Raw genomic sequence first — 25,209 nt, 5'->3', positions numbered from 1 at the left:
GAAAATTGGATAAAAATTTGAAATTAGATACTTTAAAAAGTATTAGAATTTTGATGAAAGGCTGTAAATTGTTTTAAAAGTTGAGTCAGTTATTATGGTTCTAAGTATTTAATTTTAAAACAACTATATTGCGGTTTATGTATAAATAAGAGTAAAGCTACTCTTAAGCTTATATGAATGGAAACAAAATATTTTGAATATGGTTAAAATGTGCTATGAATAATAACAATTGTACTTGCGTGAAGATAGATATGTGATCTTTGATCTGTGATATATTATTCATAGTACGAAATTTCTATTACAGATAGAACAGAAATTTTGTTTGTTTTGTTTTTGAATTTACGTTGATTTGGATTGATACATACTTGTCATCATGATCAGTAGAATGTGATATTTGATATTTGATGTTTGATTAATGGGCGGAATTTTTGTGGATTTAACTAGATTTATTTTAAACAATTAAATGGCGAGTTAAGATTGGAATGCATAACTCAGCAAAAAATTTTTAATGAAGCAAAAATTGTTATTCAGTATTTGATTATGATGTGAGATAGAGAGAGAGAGAGAGAGAGAGAGAGAGAAAGAGAGAGAGAGAGTGAGAGAGAGATATGTGTGTGGAATTGGATTGTACAATGGACATATTATATGTGGATTAATTATGATATGTGTGCAAAATTGAAATGTATAATGGACATATTATATATATATGAATGAATTATCGGAAATATTTGTATAGTAGGAAATGAATGATTATTGGAAATATTTGTATGGAGAGAAGAGAAAACTTGTTGATGTGTGTACAATGGATATATTATTTATGGATGTTTGTTGAAAATAAATCGGAAATATTTGTATAGTAGGAAATGAATGTTATTGGAAATATTTGTATGGAGAGAAGAGAACACTTGTTGATGTGTGTACAATGGATATATTATTTATGGATGTTTGTTGAAAATAAAACTTTGTGCAAGTTTTGACAATAGATCTAGTATATATAGGATTGTGTAGGGAAGAGATGTCTATTGTGTATATCTATATCCAATGATGGGTGATGCAATATAGATTAATACTAAATGTGTTGTTTAGACTTGGTGGTTAAATGTTGCAAGTTTAGTTTGACCTATATATGACTTCTATTGAAACGTTTTCGAATATGATGTATAAACCAAGGATATTAATATTCATAAAAATGGAGCATTAACACTCGTATAGTAAATGTTGATATATGATTTATATGATATATGATTAATTAAACAAAGATGACAGCATCCGTAAAAACGAAGCAATGGAATGGCAGGACAAACGGACATCAACACTTGTATAGTGTCAAAATTAAATAATCAGAATATACATATAAGATTCAATGCAAAAATTGTAAGCAAATTTGTTTGTAATAAACAAGGAAGACAACATTAATAAAAGCGAAGTATTGAATGGTAGGACAAACGAACATCAACACTTGCATAGTGTCAGAACTGAATAATCTTTGTAAAAACAAGGAAGACAACATTAACAAAAGCGAAGCATTGAATGGTAGGACAAACGAACATCAACACTTGTATAGTGTCAAAACTGAAAAAATAAGTGCATAAGAGTCGATGTAAAATTGTAAGTAAATGTGTTAAAAAAGAACTGATTGAAACAGATTGATGTTTTACTTACATTTTATGAACTTGCTTATAGAGTGGCTTCGCTTATAAACCGCTTAACACGTAGCACATCTACTTGTTGTTGGGTAGGTGATAGGTTTGAATCTTGGTCTGACACTGAGTCATAACTAACAAAGTTAAAAATGGTTCCTACTGCTACTATGTGAGATGTGTGACGTTAAAGTTAGAGTGGGGAAATGTTTTCTTGAAAAAGGTTGTGCATCTCAGAGTGTTGGTTGTCTGAAGGGTGATTGGATGCTTGACACTGTAATCATAAAGTATTGTACTTTGTTGTCCCAGGAATCAATATACATCAAATCAATCGGATAATTAGATCATATGAAATCATTGACATCGCAATCATAAAGTATTGTGCTTTATTGTCCCAGGAATCAATATACATCGAATCAATCGGATAATTAGATCATATAAAATTATTGGATAATTAGATATTTTAACTGCTTCGATTATAATGTTGAATTTTGTTGTTCCCGGAATTAGTATACAATCGGATAATTTGATCATATAGAAATTTGTGGTCAAATCAACATGTTTACAAATGGAAGTACGGACGTCATAGAAATGATTATAGTGTTGCTACGTTTTTTAAATTGTACCTACCTGCTGCAGAAATCACCATGAAAAGTTCGAAATACAAAAAGTAGATAGATGTAAAGTATGGATGGGCGGACCGAATCTAATTATAGAAAAAAACAAATATATCAATAACACAGGGTGGTGAATCAAAATGGTCGTATGGATGGGCGGACCAAACCTAATTATAGGAGAAGAATTATATAAATAACACAGGGTGGTGAATCAAATTGCACTCAAACTTGAAATTGAAACATTATGTGTTGCTCAATTTTGGATGAATCAAATTAACGTGAATAGATGTGGGCGGATTTCAATCTATTTAAAAACTTGGAATATAATGAACGTATTGCGAAAGTTTTGGTGGATCAGAATAAAATGGAAAATATTGAGGGGTGGATTGAAATCTACTAAAACTTGGAATTATAATGGATGTGTTAAGTTTTTGTTTAAGCTTAAATTTTATTAAGGACACTCGATATAGAATAGTATATATTGCGATTTAGTGATGTTGATTCAGCAAAATTATTTATGAAGCTTAGAATTTCATGAAGCAAAATTGTTATAATGCATTAGATATTTGAGTGGAGCTGTCTCTCTTCATGGAGAAGGGGGGTGGGCAATAATTTGGCAAGGAAAGTTTGCACTGTCTCTCGAAGTTGGTATGCGCAAGGTGGGGTGGTGCAGAGAGGTAGCAGCAATGATGAGCAGGAGTTGGGCGTTGTATGCGCAAAAGTTGAGCTGCGCAAGAAAGTGCTCTCAGGTATAGAGAAAAATAGTTAGTTGTGCTTCAACTTTCAAGATTCTAATACATAAAAATAGTTGTGGATGATATAAGTTATTATTCAGATATTCATTGAATAATTAGGTAAATTTTTTACTGTATTAGACTAATATATTGTATTAAGAATTATTTTTATGTTGCTCGATTATTGACAAACATTTGATTAATATTATATTTCTTAATACATTTTTAAGAAGACATGTTGAAATTTTATTTGTTAAGTGATAACATTTAAGTATGGCATCTAAAATAATTGTATTATGTTTTAGATTGGTCGAAAAGAGGAGTAGTTGTGGTGGTTGAGATACAGTATTACCTGTTGGTGAGTTTTAGTTTGTTAAGATTTTAATGATGTTCAATATTGATATACATTTGATTAATGTTATATATATACTAATACATGTTAAAGAAATTATTTTATTTTGTTGAGTGAAAATAAAATATGTATTAAATAAGTTTTGGCATCTAAAATGATTGTATTTTGTTTTAGATCGGCCGCAAGAGAAGTAGTTGGTGGTGACTGAAATTTAGTTTTGAATTTGGCCATTGTTTTGTGTTGACATTGATATTATTTGAGAGTGGAGGCTGGTACATGATACACTTTGATCTGACCGATTATATGTTGAATTAAATGTTGGTGGAGAGAGAGTGGAGGCACATGATACACTTTGCTCTGACCGATTATATGTTGAATTGCTGCTGGAGAATCTGTTTATAGATTAGATGTGAAGTCTGTTGAAGTTCAGAATGCTAAACAGGAAGCTAAACAGGAAGCTAAACAGGATTGTTTAGTGATTGGGTCTGTAATATTGTGAAACATGCTATTGCTGCTGGAGAATCTGTTTATAGATTAGATGTGAAGTCTGTTGAAGTTCAGAATGCTAAACAGGAAGCTAAACAGGAAGCTAAACAGGATGCTAAAACTGTTCTCAATAATGCGGTCAAGAAGCTTGGAGTATCACCAGGAAGGTAGATATCAAGTTCAAGGTTCCTGTATTCTCTGGCAACTATAAGGAGATTTAGTGATCATGAAAAGTACCTGAAGCTAACAACTGAGTGCTTGCACAAAACTCCAAAGGAAGCCTGTGCTGGATTGACAACATATTTGGAATGTATGGAGCTGCTGTTTATGGATTTACCAATATTCTGTCTATTGTGCAACAAAATATGTTTCCTCATGATGTACTAGAGCTGATGATGTTACAGATTAAATACTTGCAAACAATGATTGATGAAGCTATCTTTGAGCTTGAATATGATATCTTGCAAACAATGATTGATGAAGCTATCTTTGAGCTTGAATATGATATCTCTATTACTGATCTTGGCAAGAAGAGTCTTAAATCAACCAGTAGTGGCAAATCATATGCAACTAATGATAGTACTGGTGATAGTGATGATCATAATCCTACTGAAGCAAGTCAATCTGTTGGTACTGGTGATAGTGATAATCATAATCCTACTGAAGCAAGTCAATCTGTTGATACTGTTGTTGCAACCCTTTCTCAACCTGTTATAAGTACTCCAATCAACAGTCCAACTGCTGCCAAGGAGAAGAAAAGTAATTTAGATTTATAGATTGCTAGATTTATAATAACTGTTGAAAAGTTTTGAAGACTTGGAGGTGTTAAATTTAAGCATTTAAGCAACAGTTGTGGATAATAAGACGTCGGAGAGTAGTTTTGAAGCTTAATTTGAAAATTGAGGATTCGTATGTCAAGGATAATGAAAAAACATTGAGTTAAATGAGATATGTTGATATTGTAACATTTTGAACAGATGTGCACAGTGTGCCAGATTAACGTAAATAAATGCACAGTGAGTCAGGTAGATACAAAGAGTTAAACGAATTATGTTGATATTTATTTTGAACAGATGTGCACAGTGTGTCAGGATGATGCAAATAAATGCACAGTGTGTCAGGATGATGCAAATAAATGCACAGTGAGTCAGGTAGCTACAAAGAGATGTATTTACAGTTGTCAAAATGAGAAGTATTTAGTTGATAGATAATGATATACAGAGATATACACCATGGGCTAGAAGCTATTGTGAAGTTGTGCAGAATTTTAAAATAGCATGCATTGTATCTTAAATATATTTATGACTGATAAAACGGATATTTGTAAGTTGTTGATACAGTGGGCAGTCAAAGTATAATGCTGGTTAGTGAAATTTTAGCTGTTCTAAAGAAGGCGGGGCTTAAAGTTGATGTGGCTGTTGTAGATTTGACTGCCAGGTTGGATATCTTACTTGTCAATAGCTGGTGTGTTTGTCGATAGTTAGTATTGAAAAACAAAATGGATCAGATTTCGAATCAATCTATGGCGAAGGTTTTGGTTGCTTTTGTTCGGCTGCAGTTTTCTCTGTGTTTGTTGTTTCTGTTCATTGTTTTCAACGTTATCATTGGTTGGAGTGTCGACAGTAGCATCATTGTTATAACGAAATTCATTGGCAGTTTCTGTATTTTGAATGACATGTCGATTTTTGGGAATCCAACAGAGATGTTAATAGCAGTTATTGTGGTTGTCATTATTAGGCTTAAGTCATGCCTGACTATGCAATAGATATAATCTCCTGGATGATAAATGTGAACAGCAGTTCTGATTTTTGATCTGAGACCTCAAACATTTGGCAGGTTTGGTTACTAGAATGGTTGAGTTAGATGCTCGGTTGGCTAACCTGCAGGATCAGCAACGTATTTTGAATCAGGAAAGGGTGAATTTTGGGAAGTAGTTAGAGTCGATGCTAGAAAGGATTTGATCCCAATTTTTTGAAGAGATTGGAGGCTTCTTGTGGTGGAGGTGAATGGCTGTTGTGTTGTTTGAGAAAATCACAGTTGCTAAGTGGAAACCAGTTTATAACTAAGTTTATAACTAAGCTAAGGTCAACTGGTATAGTTATATCGTCTGTGGTGTTGTAGCATTGGTATGGTTATGTCATTTGTGAGATGTTGATGGATTGATGGATAATGATGGATTGATGGATATGAATGATACTACTATGGTTGGTATGGTTATATCATTTGTGAGATGTTGATGGATTGATGGATAATGATGGATTGATGGATATGAATGATACTACTATTATCAAGAAAAATCTGGCAAAAGAATGAATATTATGATCAAGAATAATTATAGTTTTACTGTGTATTAATTCATATTTTATTTTATTTTTATGTATTAATGTTTAAGTATTTGTTGAGGCAGTAGTAGTCTCGAAAGGTTTAATATTAATGCTTTTATAACAATGCATCTCTAATGACATGTTTTTAAATCAATGCATTCTGATGGTTATATGTTAATCAGTGTTTTTATTTATCATGCATTTATAATAACTATGTTAATCAATGCATTTCCAATGTTTATGTGTTAATCAATGCATTATATGTTAATCAATGCATTTTTCAATGATTATATGTTAATCAATGTTTTTTTAAAAAAAATAAAAAAAAAAAAAAAAAAAAAAAAAAAAAAACACATAAAAAAAAAGGAACATATAAAAAACATAAAAGAGTTCTAAGGAACCAAAACAAAAAGAAAAAAAAATGTATATGAAATGTTTAAAGATCTGGAAATAAAATAAAAAAAAAAAAAAAAAATTATGGCAGGTGTCATACCAGATCAATTATTATCTATTTAATAAGCATTCAATGCTACTTATAATATATATATGATAATTAACATGTAATAAACATATTGTTATATTCAATCTGAAATATTACAGTTTTGAAATCCATGTTCCTGTTAAAGCCAGGGAGAAATGTGATGTATAGTCCCTTTCTTCCTGACTTGAGAGCAATGTATGTATTTTGTATATTAGCTTTTAGTTCTTGTGTCAACGGTTTCGGAGCAAGACATTGCTCTGCAACACGACACGAACATAAAAGTGAACAGTTGTCTTAATATTAATGTTATTATTGTATGTTAACCTTGTATTGAATTAATACACTTTATAAGAATATTTAGCTGTTTGTTCTTGCTATTACTATACGTCAGTTACAACTTATTAAGATATTATTCTCAGTTTAAAAAAATTTGCGCTGCCGAAAAACAACAAATAACAGAAACCGCCAATTTTGGCGGTAAAACGGCCAATTTTAAAGCTAAGAAAACCAAATTTTATGACAAACTATTATTTTTTAACTGCCAATTTTAAAGCTAAGAAACCCAAATTTTATGACAAACTATTATTTTTTCAAATGTTTTTGACCATCGCCGAAAAACGACAAATAACGGAAACTGCCAATTTTGGCGGTAAAACGGTGGTTGGCGGCGCTAAATAATATTTTTATCTGTTTATAGTTACAACTTATTAAGATATTATTCTCAGTTTAAAAAAATTGGCGCTTCCAGCACCCAAACCGGCAAAAACAGGCAGTTAAACTTCTGTATCCCTATTTAACCCCATATCGGACCCCCTCTATCTCGGCTCCTGTTACAGATAGAGACGTAAAATTTTTTTCTGTTGGTTCATGTGTATTTTTAGAGAAATTTACTTTTTCTAGTCAGACTGCTCCTTATCCGCATTTTAGCAGCCAGCCGCTAAATATTAAAAAAGCTGTAGAGCGGCCAATTTTAAAGCTAGGAAAACCAAATTTTTTGACAAGCAATTATTTTTCATAACAAAAAAATGCTTTTTCTGACCATCGCCAAAAAAGGACAAGTAACGGAAACCGCCAATTTCGGCGGTTGGCGGCACCAATTAATATTTTTAGCTGTTTATGATCACAATAAAAGACTACATACAAAAATTGGCTGATTAAGGTCTGGAAAGGGTCAAGACAGTTAATTGTTTAAACTAATGTAATAGATTTTTATTTTAGTCAGATGCCAGACGCAGACAATTTAAAAAAAAATAACATTTAGAAATATTATCAATTTGTCTACAAAGGGTTAACAACAAAATCAAAATATACAAATCTAATTATTAAAAACATCAAGATGATCTTCTCTATAAATTTTATTTGTAAAGCATTGATATTTTTATCAAATAATATGACAATGATAACATTAATAAGTGATTAAATACAGACAAAAAATAGGATGACAACATCCATAAAGACAAAGCTCTAAGATCAGAAGTAAGGACAACTCTCTTGTAATTACTTTTGTAATATTTAATCAACCTTAGAAAAAAAATAAGATGAAAATTAGGTGTTCAGGTATGATCCAGCAGGATATAATCCTCCTAGTCTTCCAATAACTTTGAATGGCTCCAGTGTATTTATTTTTTTACTCATAGACTTAAAATTGTAAAATTAAGCTTATCTTACATGCCTACATGACATATTAAATTTTTTTTTTAAATCAGCTGTTGTTTCCAGCTGACCGCAGCCAGTGGCGGCAGTCCATGTAAGCTTCAAATCAATTAATTTTTTTTAAAAATATATATTAATTCTTGAGTAATAATAAACTTCCATGAATAGTAAGGCCATGACCGTTTGGCCACTCCTTGACCAATTTTTAACTGATTTTTTATTTCCTACCTGTAGTTTTGCCGTTTTTAAGCTGCCAGTAGCGGAATTCTAAAACAGCTCTAGACCAGCCAATTTTTGTATGTAGTCTTTATTGTGATCATAAACAGATAAAACTAGCGCGGCCAACCGCCGTTTTACCACCGAAATTGGCGGTTTCTGTTATTTGTTGTTTTTTTTTGTTATGAAAAATAATTGCTCGTCATAAAATTTGGTTTTCCTAGCGTTAAAATTGGCCGCTCTACAGCTTTTTTAATATTTAGCAGCTGGCTGCTAAAAAGAGGATAAGGAGCAGTCTGACTGCTATGACTAGAAAAAGTAATTTTCTCTTAAAATACACATGAACCAACAGAAAAAAGTTTTACGTCTCTATCTGTAACAGGAGCCAAGATATAGGGGGGTCTGTTATGGGGTTATGTAGGGATACAGAAGTTTAACTGCCTGTTTTTGCCGGTTTGGGTGCTGGAAGCGCCAATTTTTTTTTTTAACTGAGAATAATATCTTAATAAGTTGTAACTATAAACAGATAAAAATATTATTTAGCACCGCCAACCGCCGTCTTACCCTCAAAATTTGTGGTTTCCGTTATTTGTCGTTTTTTGGCGATGATCAGAAAAGATATTTTTTTATTATAAAAAATAATAGTTTGTCATAAAATTTGGTTTTCTTAGCTTTAAAATTGGCCGTTTTACCGCCAAAATTGGCAGTTTCCGTTATTTGTCGTTTTTCAGCGATGGTCAAAAAAGGTATTTTTTTATTATAAAAAATAATAATTTGTCATAAAATTTGGTTTTCTTAGCTTTAAAATTGGCCGCTCTACAGCTGTTTTAATATTTAGCGACTGGACGCTAAAAAGCGGATAAGGAGCGGTCTGACCGCTATGACTAGAAAAAGCAATTCTCTAAAAATACACATGAACAACCAGAAAAAAGTTTTACGTCTCTATCTGTAACAGGAGCCGAGATAGAGGGGGGGTCTGTCAGGGGGTTAAGTAGGGGTTCAGAAGTTTAACTGCCTGTTTTTGCCGGTTTTGGTGCTGGAAGCGCCAATTTTTTTTTAACTGAGAATAATATCTTAATAAGTTGTAACTATATACAGTGAAAAAAGGGACAAAAAAAGATATTTTTTAGGCCTTTTCAAAAGGCAGTTTTGAAATCCCGTTATTTCTAAAAAAAAATTAAAATGCTTAGAGAATGGTTTGGAAGGTGAATTTAGGTGTTCTGCATATTTCAACTTAAACACATAAGGCCTAAGATATGATATCCCAAAAATCTTTTGTCAAAGTCTACTCTACACCTAGCGCTGGCGATTTCATTTTTCACAGGTATAAAATGCATGATTTTAGAAAACTGACTGGCGCTAGGTCTAGAGTAGACTTTGACAAAAGATTTTTTGGATATAATATCTTTGGCCTTATGTGTTTAAATTGAAATATGCAGAAGAGCTGAAAACCTGCACATTACTGAGATATTGTTAAAACCGCCGTGCTACCGTTATCTGTTGATATTTTACATGCCTGGCGCTAGGTCGCCAGTAGAGATAGAGAGCTGAAATTTTGTACATATATTTCTAGGCCCCTAAAGTAACTTTTTAGGTTAGCAGAAGATTGAAATTCGAAAGTGGGTATTTTCATGAAAAGATCTAGTGGTTACCGATATCTTAGGGGACCAGGGAAGGACGGACAGACAGAAAGACAATAAAATGACAATAAATCTGTGTTTATGACAGCTGTAAAAGGGTAATTTTGACTAAGAATTGCCAAAAGGACAGCAAAAAACGAAGTTGACAAAAACACATCCACGTTTTGTCAAAAACACAGTTACTGTATTTTTGCAAGTGGTAGAAATGGCAGCACCCCTATTGAAACTGACAATTAAACTCTAAAAAAAAACTGTGCCAAACAAATGGGAAGAGGGGAGTTTTCTCAAAAAAAACCGATTTGTTTGTTTTTTAGAGGGATAGAGGAGACCCCAAACCTCCAACACATTTGCTAACAAACCAACAAACGACAAGTAGGTATATTCCTTGAAAGGCCGAAACTTCAAGGATTAGCGAGATCTTAAAGGAAAGGAAACCCCTAAATAAGAAATGAATAATAGACGTATTTTTATGATGTCACACATTACGCTTTCTGCTGTCCCATGTTGGCATCCTTATTTTGATTTTTCTTATTAACTTAATTTTAAAGGAAAATTGAATGTAAACATTTATTATCGTAACCTTTATCATGGCTGAGATTTTGAATTATTTATAAGTATTTAATTAAAACAATGATATGTAAAAGTAATCCGATTCTTGTTATTTGCAAGCAACAAATACAAAGACTAAGCTTTACAAAGCCGTTTCAATTAACTTTAGTAATTTGATTCAAAATATTTATCTAAAGATTTTCGATATTTGCAACCTGAAAGTTTGTTTAGGAAAGCAAAGACTATATTTTAATAATGGAAATTAATAAAAGGAAACTTTTAAAACAGTATATTTTTAAGGGAACAAAGTATTGCTTAATTTAACCCAATTACTATTGACAGAATTTAATCATCAATAACAAGATAGCTAGATAGACTGTTTATTTTTTTCTTTAAAAATACTTCTATAACTTTCTTTCTCTCTAACTTACTTTGTCAGACCGCTTCTTTAATTGTAAATGGTATTATATATTTGTGCATCAATACTTATGGATGTTGTCATCCTTGTGTTTATAAAAGCTTAAAAATCTTTAGTTAGCAACATTCTAGAAAATTCTTAAGTTAATATTCTACACTTTAAACATTAACATATGTGGAAAAACAACCTCATATAGCAATTCAAGCATTTCACCCCCCCCCCCCCTTAATGGGGATTTTAATCATTAGGAAAATAATTTTTTGAAAACCTACTCCGAGTATTAAAGCAACATCCACCACCAGACAACCAACTCTTTGAATGCACGACCTTTGCCTGGAAGTCCTAACTGTGCATGGTCATGAGTTGTACCTATTTTGGTCGCAGGCATTCCATTTACTCTAACTTTTGATGTTTCACACATATGACATAGCAGCTGTAGAAAACATTCTAAACATCTTTTAGAGCGGCTCGAGTCAAAAGATATCAAAGGGATATTACCCAAGTATAATGTATATTATAAACAAATTTATAAAAGATTACATTTTTTGACTGTCTGGCTTTAAAAGATCTAGTTTGTGTATTTTTAAAATCAGTTAAAGTTGTTCGTTGTTCTCAATAACACTAAAATCATTGTAATATACACTTAACTTTATATTCAGTTATAAGATAATTGACATCCGCTCATTGTTAGGGAGGTGATAGATTCAAAACTTGGCACAAACCTCGTCACAACCAAAGACTTTAAAAGTTGTACCTACTGCTGCTATGTCAGATGTGCGACATAATAGTAAGATTAGAGTAAAAGCCTTGGCCTAAACAGGAAATACTCGTCATCATGCAAAGTTAGGACTTTCAGACAAAGGTTGTGCAAACAAAGGGTTGGTTATCTGCAATGGTTTAGATGTTATTGTAGTGGGACTGAGCATAATGGTTAGGTCATATGTTGTTATCATCAGTCCCCAAATGTTTTTTAACAAAGGTACTAGATTTTTAAAAAATTATGTATATTTAAAAATAATTCTCCCTTCCAGAAAAAAATGAGGGTTACAGCTGTTCTATTCTGCTGTCTCTTTCTTCTATCCCAGGTAACACAACATGAATCTGATGCTTACACAATTTAATATACCTAAGAAAAGCTTTATCCTAAGATATGAGACAATTTATACCTGACTCATAATATAAGCAAAATTAGATAATGATGCCCTTGGCTTACATACAAAGATCTGTAAAATATTTCAACCAATGAGATGTCTAAATGTACCTTTAATATTCTCCTATTGTCTGATATAGACATTATGTCTCTAGATTATCTCTATTTTTTCTTTTTACCACAAAGATATATTTTCAAAACTGCGAACCAAAAAAATAGGCAAATCTGAATTTTTTGAATAGCAGCTTCATTATTCATTGTGGATAATTTCACTGTAAATATGAAATGTAGATGCATCTTTTGGTTACAAGTTTCCACTGTCAATTTTTTATTAATCAGCACCAATGAAGCACAAGATCTCAAAAACAGCATTTGCGGGAGATACTGGTAAACCAAAAAGATATGCAAATCCAAATGAAATCAATATAAAAGCGAATTTTTGGCACTTTTCTCCTCTCTAAAAGATTGATTTTGATAAATTAACAATTTTTTAAGGGATTTATGCATTAATAATTATGAAATATAGTATAAGGTAGAAAAAAATGATTTTTCTTAATAAGAAATATTAGAAACAAGGTGACAACATCCATAAGTAGCAAAACTCAAAATTTATTGATAGACATCAGGAAAAAATAGTCTTTTGAGTATGTTAAAAAGACATAAATGAAATAAATCACGAAACCTTTTACAAATGTATAATATCTTTTGAAGCATAAAGCTAAGAAACAAAATGTAAAATTAAAAGGAATTGATCTAGCACCCCAACCAATAGCAAGTCTTTCTGAAACTTGGTGAAAATATGTATAATGTTGACTTAATTAATTCCTAAAAATTCCAGCTGTTTATTTTGAACAGGAGTCGAAAAAATCATGAAAACTTGAAAAACTAGGAATCGATTTAGCACCCCAACCAATAATCATATCTTAAAAAAAACTTTTTAGAAATGTGTAGAATGTTGACTTAATTAATCCCTAAAAAAATTCCAGTCGTTTATCTTGAATAGGAGTTGAGATAATCATGAAAACTTGAAAAACTAGGAATTGATCTAGCACCCCAATCAATATAAAAATCTTAATGAAACTTAGTAAAAATATGTAGGATGCAAATTTACTTAATCCCTCAAAATTTCAGTCTTCTGTCTTGAAAAGGAGTTGAGAAAATTACGAAAATAAAAAAATCTAGGAATCGATCTAGCACCCCAATTAACAAACAGATGGACAAAACAAAGTAAGGATTAGATGCGCATATGTCATGGGAACCTTCACTAAAAATATCAGCTGTCTATCTTTTATAGGAGCTGAGAAAATTACATTTCCCCCACTTTGTCTCAGACAGACGGACGGACAGACAGATAGACGGACGGACAGACATTTCAAATTATAGAGTAGCTTCGCTACTAAAAAGAAATTCGACCCCTATCACTTTAGAGGACAGCTGCTAACCTCCAGTCTTATGGATATAGCTAAATACATGTTAAAGATAAAAATTACCCTCAAAAGTATACAAAAATGTTTTGTGATGTGTTAAAAAATACATTTTAAAATCTTGATTTTGAGGATGATGGCCTTAAAGATGCTCCTACTGGTGGAAATGGTGAGCCAAATGTTATCAAAGTGCATGCCCATGATGACAACTTATATATTGAACTATGGTTCAATTTTTGTATTCATAGCAATCTCCAATGGAGCCTCACGACAAGAAATATAAACATCTTCTAAAAACTACAGTAATTACCTTATGAATTAGGGTAACTAAAATTGCAATTTTTTCTTTTTTAATACTGCTTGGCTGGAGGCTGCTATGAATACAAAAATTGGACCATAGTTCAATATATAAATTGTCATCATGAGCATACACTTTGATAACATTTGGCTCACCATCACTACCTGTAGGAGCATCTTAAAGGCCATCATCCTCAAAATCAAGATTTTAAAATGGATTTTTTTAACACATTACAAAACATTTTTGTATACTTTTGAAGGTAATTTTTATCTTTAACATGTATTTAGCTTCATTCATAAAGTCCTCTAAAGTGATAGGGGTCGAATTTCTTTTTTTCTAATCATTAATTTTTACCTAATAATATATTTCATAATAACTAATGCACAAATCCCTTTAAAAATCATTAATTTATCAGTATCAATCTTTAAAAGAGAAGAAAAGTGAGAGAAAAAAATCACTTTTCCGTTGATTTGTTTTGGATTTGCATATCTTTTTGGTTCACCAGTTTTTCCCCCAAATGCTGTTCTTGAGAACTTGTGCATCATTGGTGCTGATTAATAAAAAATTAACGGTGGAAACATGTAACAAAAATGCATCTACATTTCATATTTACAGTAAAATCATCCTAAATGAATAATAAAGCTGCTATTCTGAAAATTCAGATTTGCCTATTTTGTTGGTTCGCAGTTTATATAGCACGATGGGGCATTGTATGACAGTGTTGTATAGAAACTATGCACCTTGATTTTTTTAACTTGTTGAAGAAAATGTTAGAACTAATAATAAAATGTTGTTAATTCATAATTCTTTTCTTTAATTTTGGTGGCTTTGACCTTACATATATTGCTGACAAAGAGTTGTGCATTGTGTAGATGGAATTAGGATAAAAAAAAATAACTGTAAAAATTATATGCTTTACCTAGTAAAATAGCTTAAAACCATCACTGGACCAGTAGGTTTTTTTTCCCTGGGATGCACAGATTACTTGGTTAAGCAGTCAGACAAAGGGACAGACATTGTTCTACTTTGTATTATTAATAACTTGTAGATCATTATTTGAACTAAAAAAGACTTTTGTAAAATTAGGGCCTTTTTTGAACTACTATTAATTGTTATTTTAAATCAATAAGTTTGTTCCTTGGTCTGTATCAAAAGTAGCACTGCAGTATCGTCTGCATGCAACTTTACAACAGAACAAAAATATAGTTTTCATAAATAAGTTTATTATGTGATTTATTATGGTTATGCAATATAATTTTAGATATACAGTGGTGTGAACGGCATCGATATACAACAACAACGACCATCAGATAGACAAGTTGGACCTTGCAGACCAGGTAATGGACCTTGCAGACCAGGTAATCTATAATACAAAGTAGAACGATGTCTGTCCGTCTGTCCGTCTGACCGTCTGACCGTCTGTCCCTCTGTCTGTCCCTTAAGATCTCGGTAACCACTGAACCGATCGGATTCTACTCTTCAGGGTATATACCTATTGGTCCTGTGGTGGTTTTAAGCTATTTTATTGGGGGGTGGGACACCCCCAACCCCCCCAAAAACAAAAACATCCCCCCCCCCATTTTTTTTTTTTTTTTTTTTTTTGCAGAAGATTTCCTTGGTCCTTTGTTCAAAAATATTTTTTATTCCAGCATTTATTTTGAATGAAAGAATAGCAACATTCTCTCACTAAAAACAATAAATATTATTTTTTTACGAATTTCGCCTTAATTTTTTTTATCACCTCTTGGGGCAAAGCCCCTAGAGGCTAGGGGCGAAGCCGCTAGTAGTTATTATCGCATCATATTAAAAACAGCTTTCAGCAGATATAGATATGATTAAAAAATTATATGACACAAAACTGTTTTTTAAGCTCCAAGATGCCGAAGGCACGGAATAAAAAACTGGTTTGAATCTTATGATTGTATTTTTTTTTATATTCGTAGAAAACTGGATATAATAAGATGCTATGCATAATTTTCAGAATGGCTGAAAACCGTTTCTAATCCAGCAGATATTAATCGGTTTTGAAGTGACACTGGAAAAATTATCAAAATAGAATGACAGAGACTCAGTTGACTGAGCTGGATAGGCTCACGTTATAAAAGTACAAATAAGTGGCTAGGGTGCGAAGCGCACCCAAAAAATTTGACAGTCAAAGTTGAATGAATTAAGTTTTGATTATGTCCATAAGAAGAGCAGCGCAAAAATTAAAAGTCACAATATTTCGTGATAAAAAGAGAAAAAATAGAGAATAAAAAAAAGATAGGAAGAGGATGGGAGAAAAAGTGAAATAGAGAAAGGAAGAAATATGGAAAAAGAAAAGCACTAACCAACCAAAAATTTGGGGAATAGTCCCTTTCGTAACATCGCCCCAGAAGGGGTAATTCATTGTATTTTTAAAATGGCTTTTTAAAGGTTATTTTGGGTTAGGTGATTGCCCCACAGGGTTTGGTAATTAGCCCTGCATAAATTGGAGAAAAGCTACTGTGAAAAATAAGAAGAATTGCACCATAAGGTGCGATGTTACGAAAGGGACTATACCCAAAATTTCTTAATTTCTAAAGTTCAAATTTTGGTGCTAGGTTAACATAAACATATAAAAAGTATCTTTCTAATATTCAATATTTTAGGATGCAGAGAATTCATCTATAAAGATTTCAATGAGTGTATTCAAAGCTCTTCATTAAGATACAGGTAACATTAAATATCAAATGCTAGGAAACTAATTGTTCAATTATATTAATATTATTTATGACTAATATTGAATATTAAGCCTACAACGGGGGAAAATAATGTACATGTGAATGGGTAAACAGAAGAATTATTTTGTGTTATCTACAGTCTTTTTATTCAATAGAACCTAGAAAAGTTGTCTCAAAAAGTGCCTTTCTGCTTGTCTCTCTTTCTGCATGTTCTTTCCTATAAGTCACCCTTTTAACGGTTAATTAGCAGTATTTATGTGATTCTCAAAAAAACCTTAAAAAAAATTATTACTGTTTTCTTTTGTGATTTGAAAAGCAAAACTTTTCTATAATTATGTCTGTCCCTCCATAACGATTACCTCTTTTGTTAATTTAGACATTTTAAAATTGTCCTAATGATTTCATTTCATGATTATTCCTATAACAGTCAAGTATTATTTAGAAAGCGTAGCAACTCGATAATACCAGAATTATGTACGTTCATTCAAATCATGTTGATTTTTAACCTTTAGACGATATTTTTGTTGATATAATTATCCTAAATATCTGATTTTTGGAATGCTGATTCTTAGGATAACAAATTACAATATTAAAACAAAGCTTAATTATAACCAAGTCCTTAAAAATGTAAGTATGTCCCAGCCAGTATACTGCATTTGATAATTTGCAACAAATTTACATACACTTTTGTCAAAACTTTGTTTATGCAGTTCTGCCACTCTACAAGTGTTAATGTTCATTTGTCCTACCGTTTCAGAGCTTCGCTTTTATTGATGTTGTGATCCTTGTTTAATACATAAATGATTATAATTGAAAATAAATATAATTATTATTTAGGCCCAGATTGCAAAATTGGATAGATCGTGGACTTGTCCACAAACTCAATGGTTACATCTGCTAAAGAATCATATGCTGAAAAATGTAGAATTCTCAGTAGATCAAAAATTATGCATTTCTTTCACAGTCTTAAATACACTTAAACACAAATTATATGAACTATGAAAAGTATGTCATTAAATACTGTTTTGTTGCCCCTGACCAAAAAGTTACAAATTTTGATTATTTCATATATGAAACCATACAATATATATTTATTTGAAAATTTTTTTATCATTTCAGCCTTATACAAAATATTTAAATGTCAGGTTGTTAATTATCTGCCTATTTTTTTTTTTAGCAGAATAGAAATATTAGGAAAAAAAGTGGCTTAATATAATTATGAGCAGGTATTCAGTGAGAGTTTAAAATTGATTGATTATTATAGAAAATATTTTAAATTGATAACTCAAATTTGTAATTTTAATATAATGCCATTTTAAAAATAGTATTTAAATTTTTGCCAAGCTTTCCAGTTTTTTAGTTGTCATTTGGATTTTCTGGTGATAAGTTTCAAAATAATTTGTGACATTGTTTTATATAAATTTATGTTTAATATCTTTGATCATATTTGCTGTTATCTAATGTCGCATACCTATATTTTTTTGAGACAAAATGAATTGAAAATGATTGCTAAAATCGAAATATATCTTCATGTCTTAGAATAGTATATTTTTTTTAAAAATAGGTTGAAAAACATACTAACTTTAAAACAAGCTTTCCTAAAAAATAGTAAACCTTTGCCTACAAATCCAATAGCTTCATTTACATTTCAGTTAAAATAAAAAAAATTTTCAATCTTGAAAATTTAACCTATTTTCAATATGACCTCTAGCTCTTCAATTTTGTATTAACCTGCAACTATAACATAATAGCATGTATTAGATCTATTTGTCTTGGGAAGGTGATGAATTCAAAACTGTTCTAAACCATGTCACAGCTAAGGATTTTAAAAGCTGCTATGTTAGGTTAGCAATACAATAGTAAGAGTAGAGGGAAAGCCTTGGCCTAAACAGGAAATACTCATCATCATGCAAAGTTAGGACTTTCTGACAAAGGTTGAGCAAACAAAGGGTTGGTTATCTGCAATGGTTTAGATGTTATTGTAGTGGGACTGAGCATAAAGGTTGGATCATATATTGTTATGATCAGTCCCCAAAGGTTTTTAACAGATGTACTAGATTTTTTAAAATTTAATGTATTTGTTAAAACAATTCTCCCTTCCAGAAAAAAATGAGGGTTACAGCTGTTCTATTCTGCTGTCTCTTCCTTCTATCCCAGGTAACAAAAAATGAAACTGATCATTTTTCACCATAGACATAATACATCTAGAAAATCCATCTGAGCCCATTTTTCGTCAAACTACAATGCTTACACAATTTAATATACCTAAGAAAAGCTTACATACAAAGATCTGTAAAATATTTCAACCAACGAGATGTCTAAATGTACCTTTAATATTCTCCTATTGTCTGATATAGACATTATGTCTCTAGATTATCTCTATTTTTTCTTTATACCACAAAGATATATTTTCAAAACTGCGAACCAAAAAAAATAGGCAAATCTGAATTTTTTGAATAGCAGCTTCATTATTCATTTTGGATAATTTTACTGTAAATATGAAATGTAGATGCATACTGGTAAACCAAAAAGATATGCAAATCCAAATGAAATCAATAAAAAAGCGAATTTTTGGCACTTTTCTCCTCTCTAAAAGATTGATTTTGATAAATTAACAATTTTTTAAGGGATTTATGCATTAATAATTATGAAATATAGTATAAGGTAGAAAAAAATGATTTTTCTTAATAAGAAATATTAGAAACAAGGTGACAACATCCATAAGTAGCAAAACTCAAAATTTATTGATAGACATCAGGAAAAAATAGTCTTTTGAGTATGTTAAAAAGACATAAATGAAATAAATCACGAAACCTTTTACAAATGTATAATATCTTTTGAAGCATAAAGCTAAGAAACAAAATGTAAAATTAAAAGGAATTGATCTAGCACCCAAACCAATAGCAAGTCTTTCTTAAACTTGGTGAAAATATGTATAATGTTGACTTAATTAATTCCTAAAAATTCCAGCTGTTTATTTTGATCAGGAGTAGAAAAAATCATGAAAACTTGAAAAACTAGGAATCGATCTAGCACCCCAACCAATAATCATATCTTAAAAAAAACTTTATAGAAATGTGTAGAATGTTGACTTAATTAATCCCTAAAAAAATTCCATTCGTTTATCTTAAATAGGAGTTGAGATAATCATGAAAACTTGAAAAACTAGGAATTGATCTAGCACCCCAATCAATATAAAAATCTTAATGAAACTTAGTAAAAATATGTAGGATGCAAATTTGCTTAATCCCTCAAAATTTCAGTCTTCTGTCTTGAAAAGGAGTTGAGAAAATTACGAAAATAAAAAAATCTAGGAATCGATCTAGCACCCCAATTAACAAACAGATGGACAAAACAAAGTAAAGATTAGATGCGCATATGTCATGGGAATCTTCACTAAAAATATCAGCTGTCTATCTTTTATAGGAGCTGAGAAAATCACGTTTCCCCCACTTTGTCTCAGACAGACGGACGGACGGACGGACATTTCAAATTATAGAGTAGCTTCGCTACTAAAAAGAAATTCGACCCCTATCACTTTAGAGGACAGCTGCTAACCTCCAGTCTTATGGATATAGCTAAATACATGTTAAAGATAAAAATTACCCTCAAAAGTATACAAAAATGTTTTGTGATGTGTTAAAAAATACATTTTAAATTCTTGATTTTGAGGATGATGGCCTTTAAGATGCTCCTACTGGTGGAAATGGTGAGCCAAATGTTATCAAAGTGCATGCCCATGATGAAAACTTATATATTGAACTATGGTTCAATTTTTGTATTCATAGCAATCTCCAATGGAGCCTTACGACAAGAAATATAAACATCTCTAAAAACTACAGTAATTACCTTATGAATTAGAGTAACTAAAATTGCAATTTTTTCTTTTTTAATACTGCTTGGCTGGAGGCTGCTATGAATACAAAAATTGGACCATAGTTCAATATATAAATTGTCATCATGAGCATGCACTTTGATAACATTTGGCTCATCATCACTACCTGTAGGAGCATCTTAAAGGCCATCATCTTTAAAATCAAGATTTTAAAATGGATTTTTTTAACACATCACAAAACATTTTTGTATACTTTTGAAGGTAATTTTTATCTTTAACATGGATTTAGCTTTATTCATAAAGTCCTCTAAAGTGATAGGGGTTGAATTTCTTTTTTTCTAATATTTCTTATTTAGAAAAATCATTAATTTTTACCTAATAGTATATTTCATAATAACTAATGCACAAATCCCTTTAAAAATCATTAATTTATCAGTAACAATCTTTAAAAGAGAAGAAAAGTGAGAAAAAAATCACTTTTCCGTTGATTTGTTTTGGATTTGCATATCTTTTTGGTTCACCAGTTTTTCCCCCAAATGCTGTTTTTGAGAACTTGTGCATCATTGGTGCTGATTAATAAAAAATTAACGGTGGAAACATGTAACAAAAATGCATCTACATTTCATATTTACAGTAAAATCATCCTAAATGAATAATAAAGCTGCTATTCTGAAAATTCAGATTTGCCTATTTTGTTGGTTCGCAGTTTATATAGCACGATGGGGCATTGTATGACAGTGTTGTATAGAAACTATGCACCTTGATTTTTTTAACTTGTTGAAGAAAATGTTAGAATTAATAATAAAATGTTGTTAATTTATAATTCTTTTCTTTAATTTTGGTGGCTTTGACCTTACATATATTGCTTACAAAGAGTTGTGCATTGTGTAGATGGAATTAGGGTATAAAAAAAATAACTGTAAAAATTATATGCTTTACCTAGTAAAATAGCTTAAAACCATCACTGGACCAATAGGTTTTTATTCCTGGTTTAGCAGTCAGACAAAGGGACAGACATTGTTCTACTTTGTATTATTGATAACTTGTAGATCATTATTTGAACTAAAGAAAGACTTTGTAAAATTAGGGCCTTTTTTATGAACTATTGTTAATTGTTTTTAAACTTGATTGCAAGTAATATCTTTTGCTTTTCTTCAATGTAAAAATATTCTTTAACAGTTTCGTACTTGGCTATTCTATACACTTGTAAAATATAGGTTTTTTAGCCAAAAAGATGAATACTCTGGAAATTCGACCAGATATCATTTATTTATGCCTATATAGAGAGCCCCACGTCTTTATTTAAATCATAAGTGCATGGCCTAATTTTTTTTCATATTTTATAATAAAACCCTCTATTTTCCATAGATCTAGCATCATTTCAACAAGTTTTATTCATTTATTTTATATGAAGTTCTTTTAAATCCACAATAATATTTTTTTTTTTTTGTATAGAAATACATAATTAACTATTACTAAGATGTCATTCAAGATTCAAAATAAATTTCAAAGAATATAAAGATTTTAAAGAAATTATTATAGCAATTCAGATTCTCATACTGGAATAGGTCACTAGGACGAATAAACATTAACACTTATAGAATAATCATAATATATGTAAATGTTCTAAATGTCAAAACAAAATTGGAGTAAATTTGTTGAAAAACTGAGTACGGACATTCTTGTAACAATTATACAGTTGCTACGTTTTCTAAATCACAAATACTTAACTACTACAGGAATCACCATGCAAAGTTTAAAATCAATAAGACAATTCTAACATGTACAAGTTAACGGAAAAAATATCCGGATGGACGAACGGACCCACACTATTTTTAGAAAAGTTTTGCTTTTAATAGACACATCACTTTTAATTTAAATTCATAATTAAAAATATGTTTATAAATATGTTTTACAAGTATTACAAAGACCTGTTGGTTCCCTCATTTGCACCAGATTTAGAAGAACGAACAACGTTTCATTTTTGTCTATATCTTGGCAATTCTTTCACAAGCAATACAAATTATTTTGGATCTTTTAAATTATCTATTGCAAACTATGGTATGTTTGTTGTTTAAGAAACAACCACACTAAGAGTGAATTTTATTACTAAAAAGAATCACGGATTTTTCATTTTTTTATTTGCGGATTTTTAAAATGAATTTTATAGTTTAAAAACATAATTTTACAGCTTTTTTTCAAGAAAAAATACACTCAAGTTCAAATGCAATTTATTTTTTAGGCCATGCACTTATGATTTAAATAAAAACGTGGGGCTCTCTATATAGGTATAAATAAATGATATCTGGTCGAATTTCTAGAGTATTCATCTTTTTGGCTAAAAAACCTATATTTTACTAGTGATCTATAAGTTTGGTTCATTGGTCTGTATTAAAAGTAGCACTGCAGTATCGTCTGCATGCAACTTTACAACAGAACAAGAATATAGTTTTCATAAATAAGTTTATTATGTGATTTATTATGGTTATGCAATATAATTTTAGATATACAGTGGTGTGAACGGCAAACACCGACCATCAGATATACAAGTTGGATGTTGCAGACCAGGTAATAGTTATTATCGCATCGTATTAAAAACAGCTTTCAGCGGATATAGATATGTATAAAAAAATATATGACACAAAACTGTTTTTTTAAGCTCCAAGATGCCGAAGGCACGGAATAAAAAACTGGTTTGAATCTTATGATTGTATTTTTTTTATATTCGTAGAAAACTGGATATAATAAGATGCTATGCATAATTTTTCAGAATGGCTGAAAACCGTTTCTAATCCAGCAGATATTAATCGGTTTCGAAGTGACACTGGAAAAATTTTCAAAATATAATGACAGAGACTCAGTTGACTGAGCTGGATAGGCTCACGTTATAAAAGTACAAATAAGTGGCTAGGGTGCGAAGCGCACCCAAAAAATTTGACAGTCAAAGTTGAATGAATTAAGTTTTGATTATGTCCATAAGAAGAGCAGCGCAAAAATTAAAAGTTACAATATTTCGTGATAAAAAGAGAAAAAATAGAGAATAAAAAAAGATTGGAAGAGGATGGGAGAAAAAGTGAAAAAGAGAAAGGAAGAAATATGGAAAAAGAAAAGCACTAACCAACCAAAAATTTGGGGAATAGTCCCTTTCGTAACATCGCCCCAGAAGGGGTAATTCATCGTATTTTTAAAATGGCTTTTTAAAGGTTATTTTGGGTTAGGTGATTGCCCCACAGGGTTTGGTAATTAGCCCCGCATAAATTGGAGAAAAGCTACTGTGAAAAATACGAAGAATTGCACCATAAGGTGCGATGTTACGAAAGGGACTATACCCAAAATTTCTTAATTTCTAAAGTTCAAATTTTGGTGCTAGGTTAACATAAACATATAAAAAGTATCTTTCTAATATTCAATATTTTAGGATGCAGAGAATTCATCTATAAAGATTTCAATGAGTGTATTCTAAGCTCTATATTAAGATACAGGTAACATTAAATATCAAATGCTAGGAAACTAATTGTTCAATTCTATTAATATTATTTATGACTAATATTGAATATTAAGCCTACAACGGGGGAAAATAATGTACATGTGAATGGGTAAACAGAAGAATTATTTTGTGTTATCTACAGTCTTTATATTCAATAGAACCTAAAAAAGTTGTCTCAAAAAGTGCCTTTCTGCTTGTCTCTCTTTCTGCATGTTCTTTCCTATAAGTCACCCTTTTAACGGTTAATTAGCAGTATTTATGTGATTCTCAAAAAAACCTTAAAAAAAATTATTACTGTTTTCTTTTGTGATTTGAAAAGCAAAACTTTTCTATAATTATGTCTGTCCCTCCATAACGATTACCTCTTTTGTTAATTTAGACATTTTAAAATTGTCCTAATGATTTCATTTCATGATTATTTCTATAACAGTCAAGTATTATTTAGAAAGCGTAGCAACTCTATAATACCAGAATTATGTACGTTCATTCAAATCATGTTGATTTTTAACCTTTAGACCATTTTTTTATATAAATTATCCTAAATATCTGAATTTTGGATTGCTGATTCTTAGGATAACAAATTACAATATTAAAACAAAGCTTAATTATAACCAAGTCCTTAAAAATGTAAGTATGTCCCAGCTTGTATACTGCATTTGATAATTTGCAACAAATTTACATACACTTTTGTCAAAACTTTGTTTATGCAATTTTGCCACTCTACAAGTGTTAATGTTCATTTGTCCTACCGTTTCAGAGCTTCGCTTTTATTGATGTTGTGATCCTTGTTTAATTCATAAATGATTATAATTGAAAATAAATATAATTATTATTTAGGCCCAGATTGCAAAATTGGATAGATCATGGACGTGTCCACAAACTCAATGGTTACATCTGCTAAAGAATCATATGCTGAAAAATGTAGAATTCTCAGAAGATCAAAAATTATGCATTTCTTTCACAGTCTTAAATACAGTTGAACACAAATTATATGAACTATGAAAAGTATGTCAAAAATTTACAAATTTTGATTATTTCATATATGAAACCATACAATATATATTTATTTGAAAAAATTGTTATCATTTCAGCCTTATACAAAATATTTAAATGTCAGGTTGTTAATTATCTGCCTATTTTTTTTTTAGCAGAATAGAAATATTAGAAAAAAAAGTGGCTTAATATAATTATGAGCAGGTATAC

The 25,209-nt window shown here is 30.7% G+C and overlaps 1 protein-coding gene and 1 long non-coding RNA gene across 7 annotated transcripts; both read left to right on the top strand.

Annotated features, from left to right (window-relative positions):
• Positions 1 to 1,260: 1,260 nt before the first annotated feature.
• Positions 1,261 to 6,990, top strand: LOC145305260 (uncharacterized). 3 transcript variants are annotated; one of them, XM_080146859.1, is made up of 3 exons: positions 1,261 to 3,006; positions 3,297 to 3,349; positions 3,518 to 6,990. In XM_080146859.1, exon 3 carries the CDS (start codon positions 4,138 to 4,140, stop codon positions 4,603 to 4,605), a length of 468 nt encoding a protein of 155 aa, XP_080002985.1. In that variant the 5' UTR covers positions 1,261 to 3,006; positions 3,297 to 3,349; positions 3,518 to 4,137; the 3' UTR covers positions 4,606 to 6,990. The 3 variants fall into 3 exon arrangements, with proteins under 3 accessions (XP_080002985.1, XP_080002984.1, XP_080002983.1); XM_080146858.1 differs by having other exon boundaries at positions 3,297 to 6,990; XM_080146857.1 differs by having other exon boundaries at positions 1,261 to 3,349.
• Positions 6,991 to 12,140: 5,150 nt separating this feature from the next.
• LOC145305981 (uncharacterized) lies at positions 12,141 to 24,978 on the top strand. Of its 4 annotated transcripts, none has more exons than XR_013874847.1 (4): positions 12,141 to 12,195; positions 15,244 to 15,340; positions 23,938 to 24,001; positions 24,844 to 24,978. It is a non-coding gene; the product is annotated as an uncharacterized LOC145305981 (long non-coding RNA). The 4 variants fall into 4 exon arrangements; XR_013874848.1 differs by lacking the exons at positions 23,938 to 24,001; positions 24,844 to 24,978 and adding exons at positions 16,613 to 16,676; positions 17,522 to 18,794 and having other exon boundaries at positions 15,244 to 15,319; XR_013874846.1 differs by lacking the exons at positions 23,938 to 24,001; positions 24,844 to 24,978 and adding exons at positions 16,613 to 16,676; positions 17,522 to 18,794.
• Positions 24,979 to 25,209: the final 231 nt, after the last annotated feature.

The sequence above is a fragment of the Acartia tonsa genome, chromosome 14 (genome assembly GCF_053477335.1).
Source record: "Acartia tonsa isolate MP-2025a chromosome 14, ASM5347733v1, whole genome shotgun sequence".
Lineage (NCBI taxonomy): Eukaryota > Metazoa > Arthropoda > Copepoda > Calanoida > Acartiidae > Acartia > Acartia tonsa.
This window is presented reverse-complemented; position numbering and strand designations above follow the sequence as displayed.

Coding starts and splice junctions, on each gene's coding strand:
- LOC145305260 (XM_080146859.1), top strand. CDS start 4,138: ATGTATGGAGCTGCTGTTTATGGATTTACCAATATTCTGTCTATTGTG.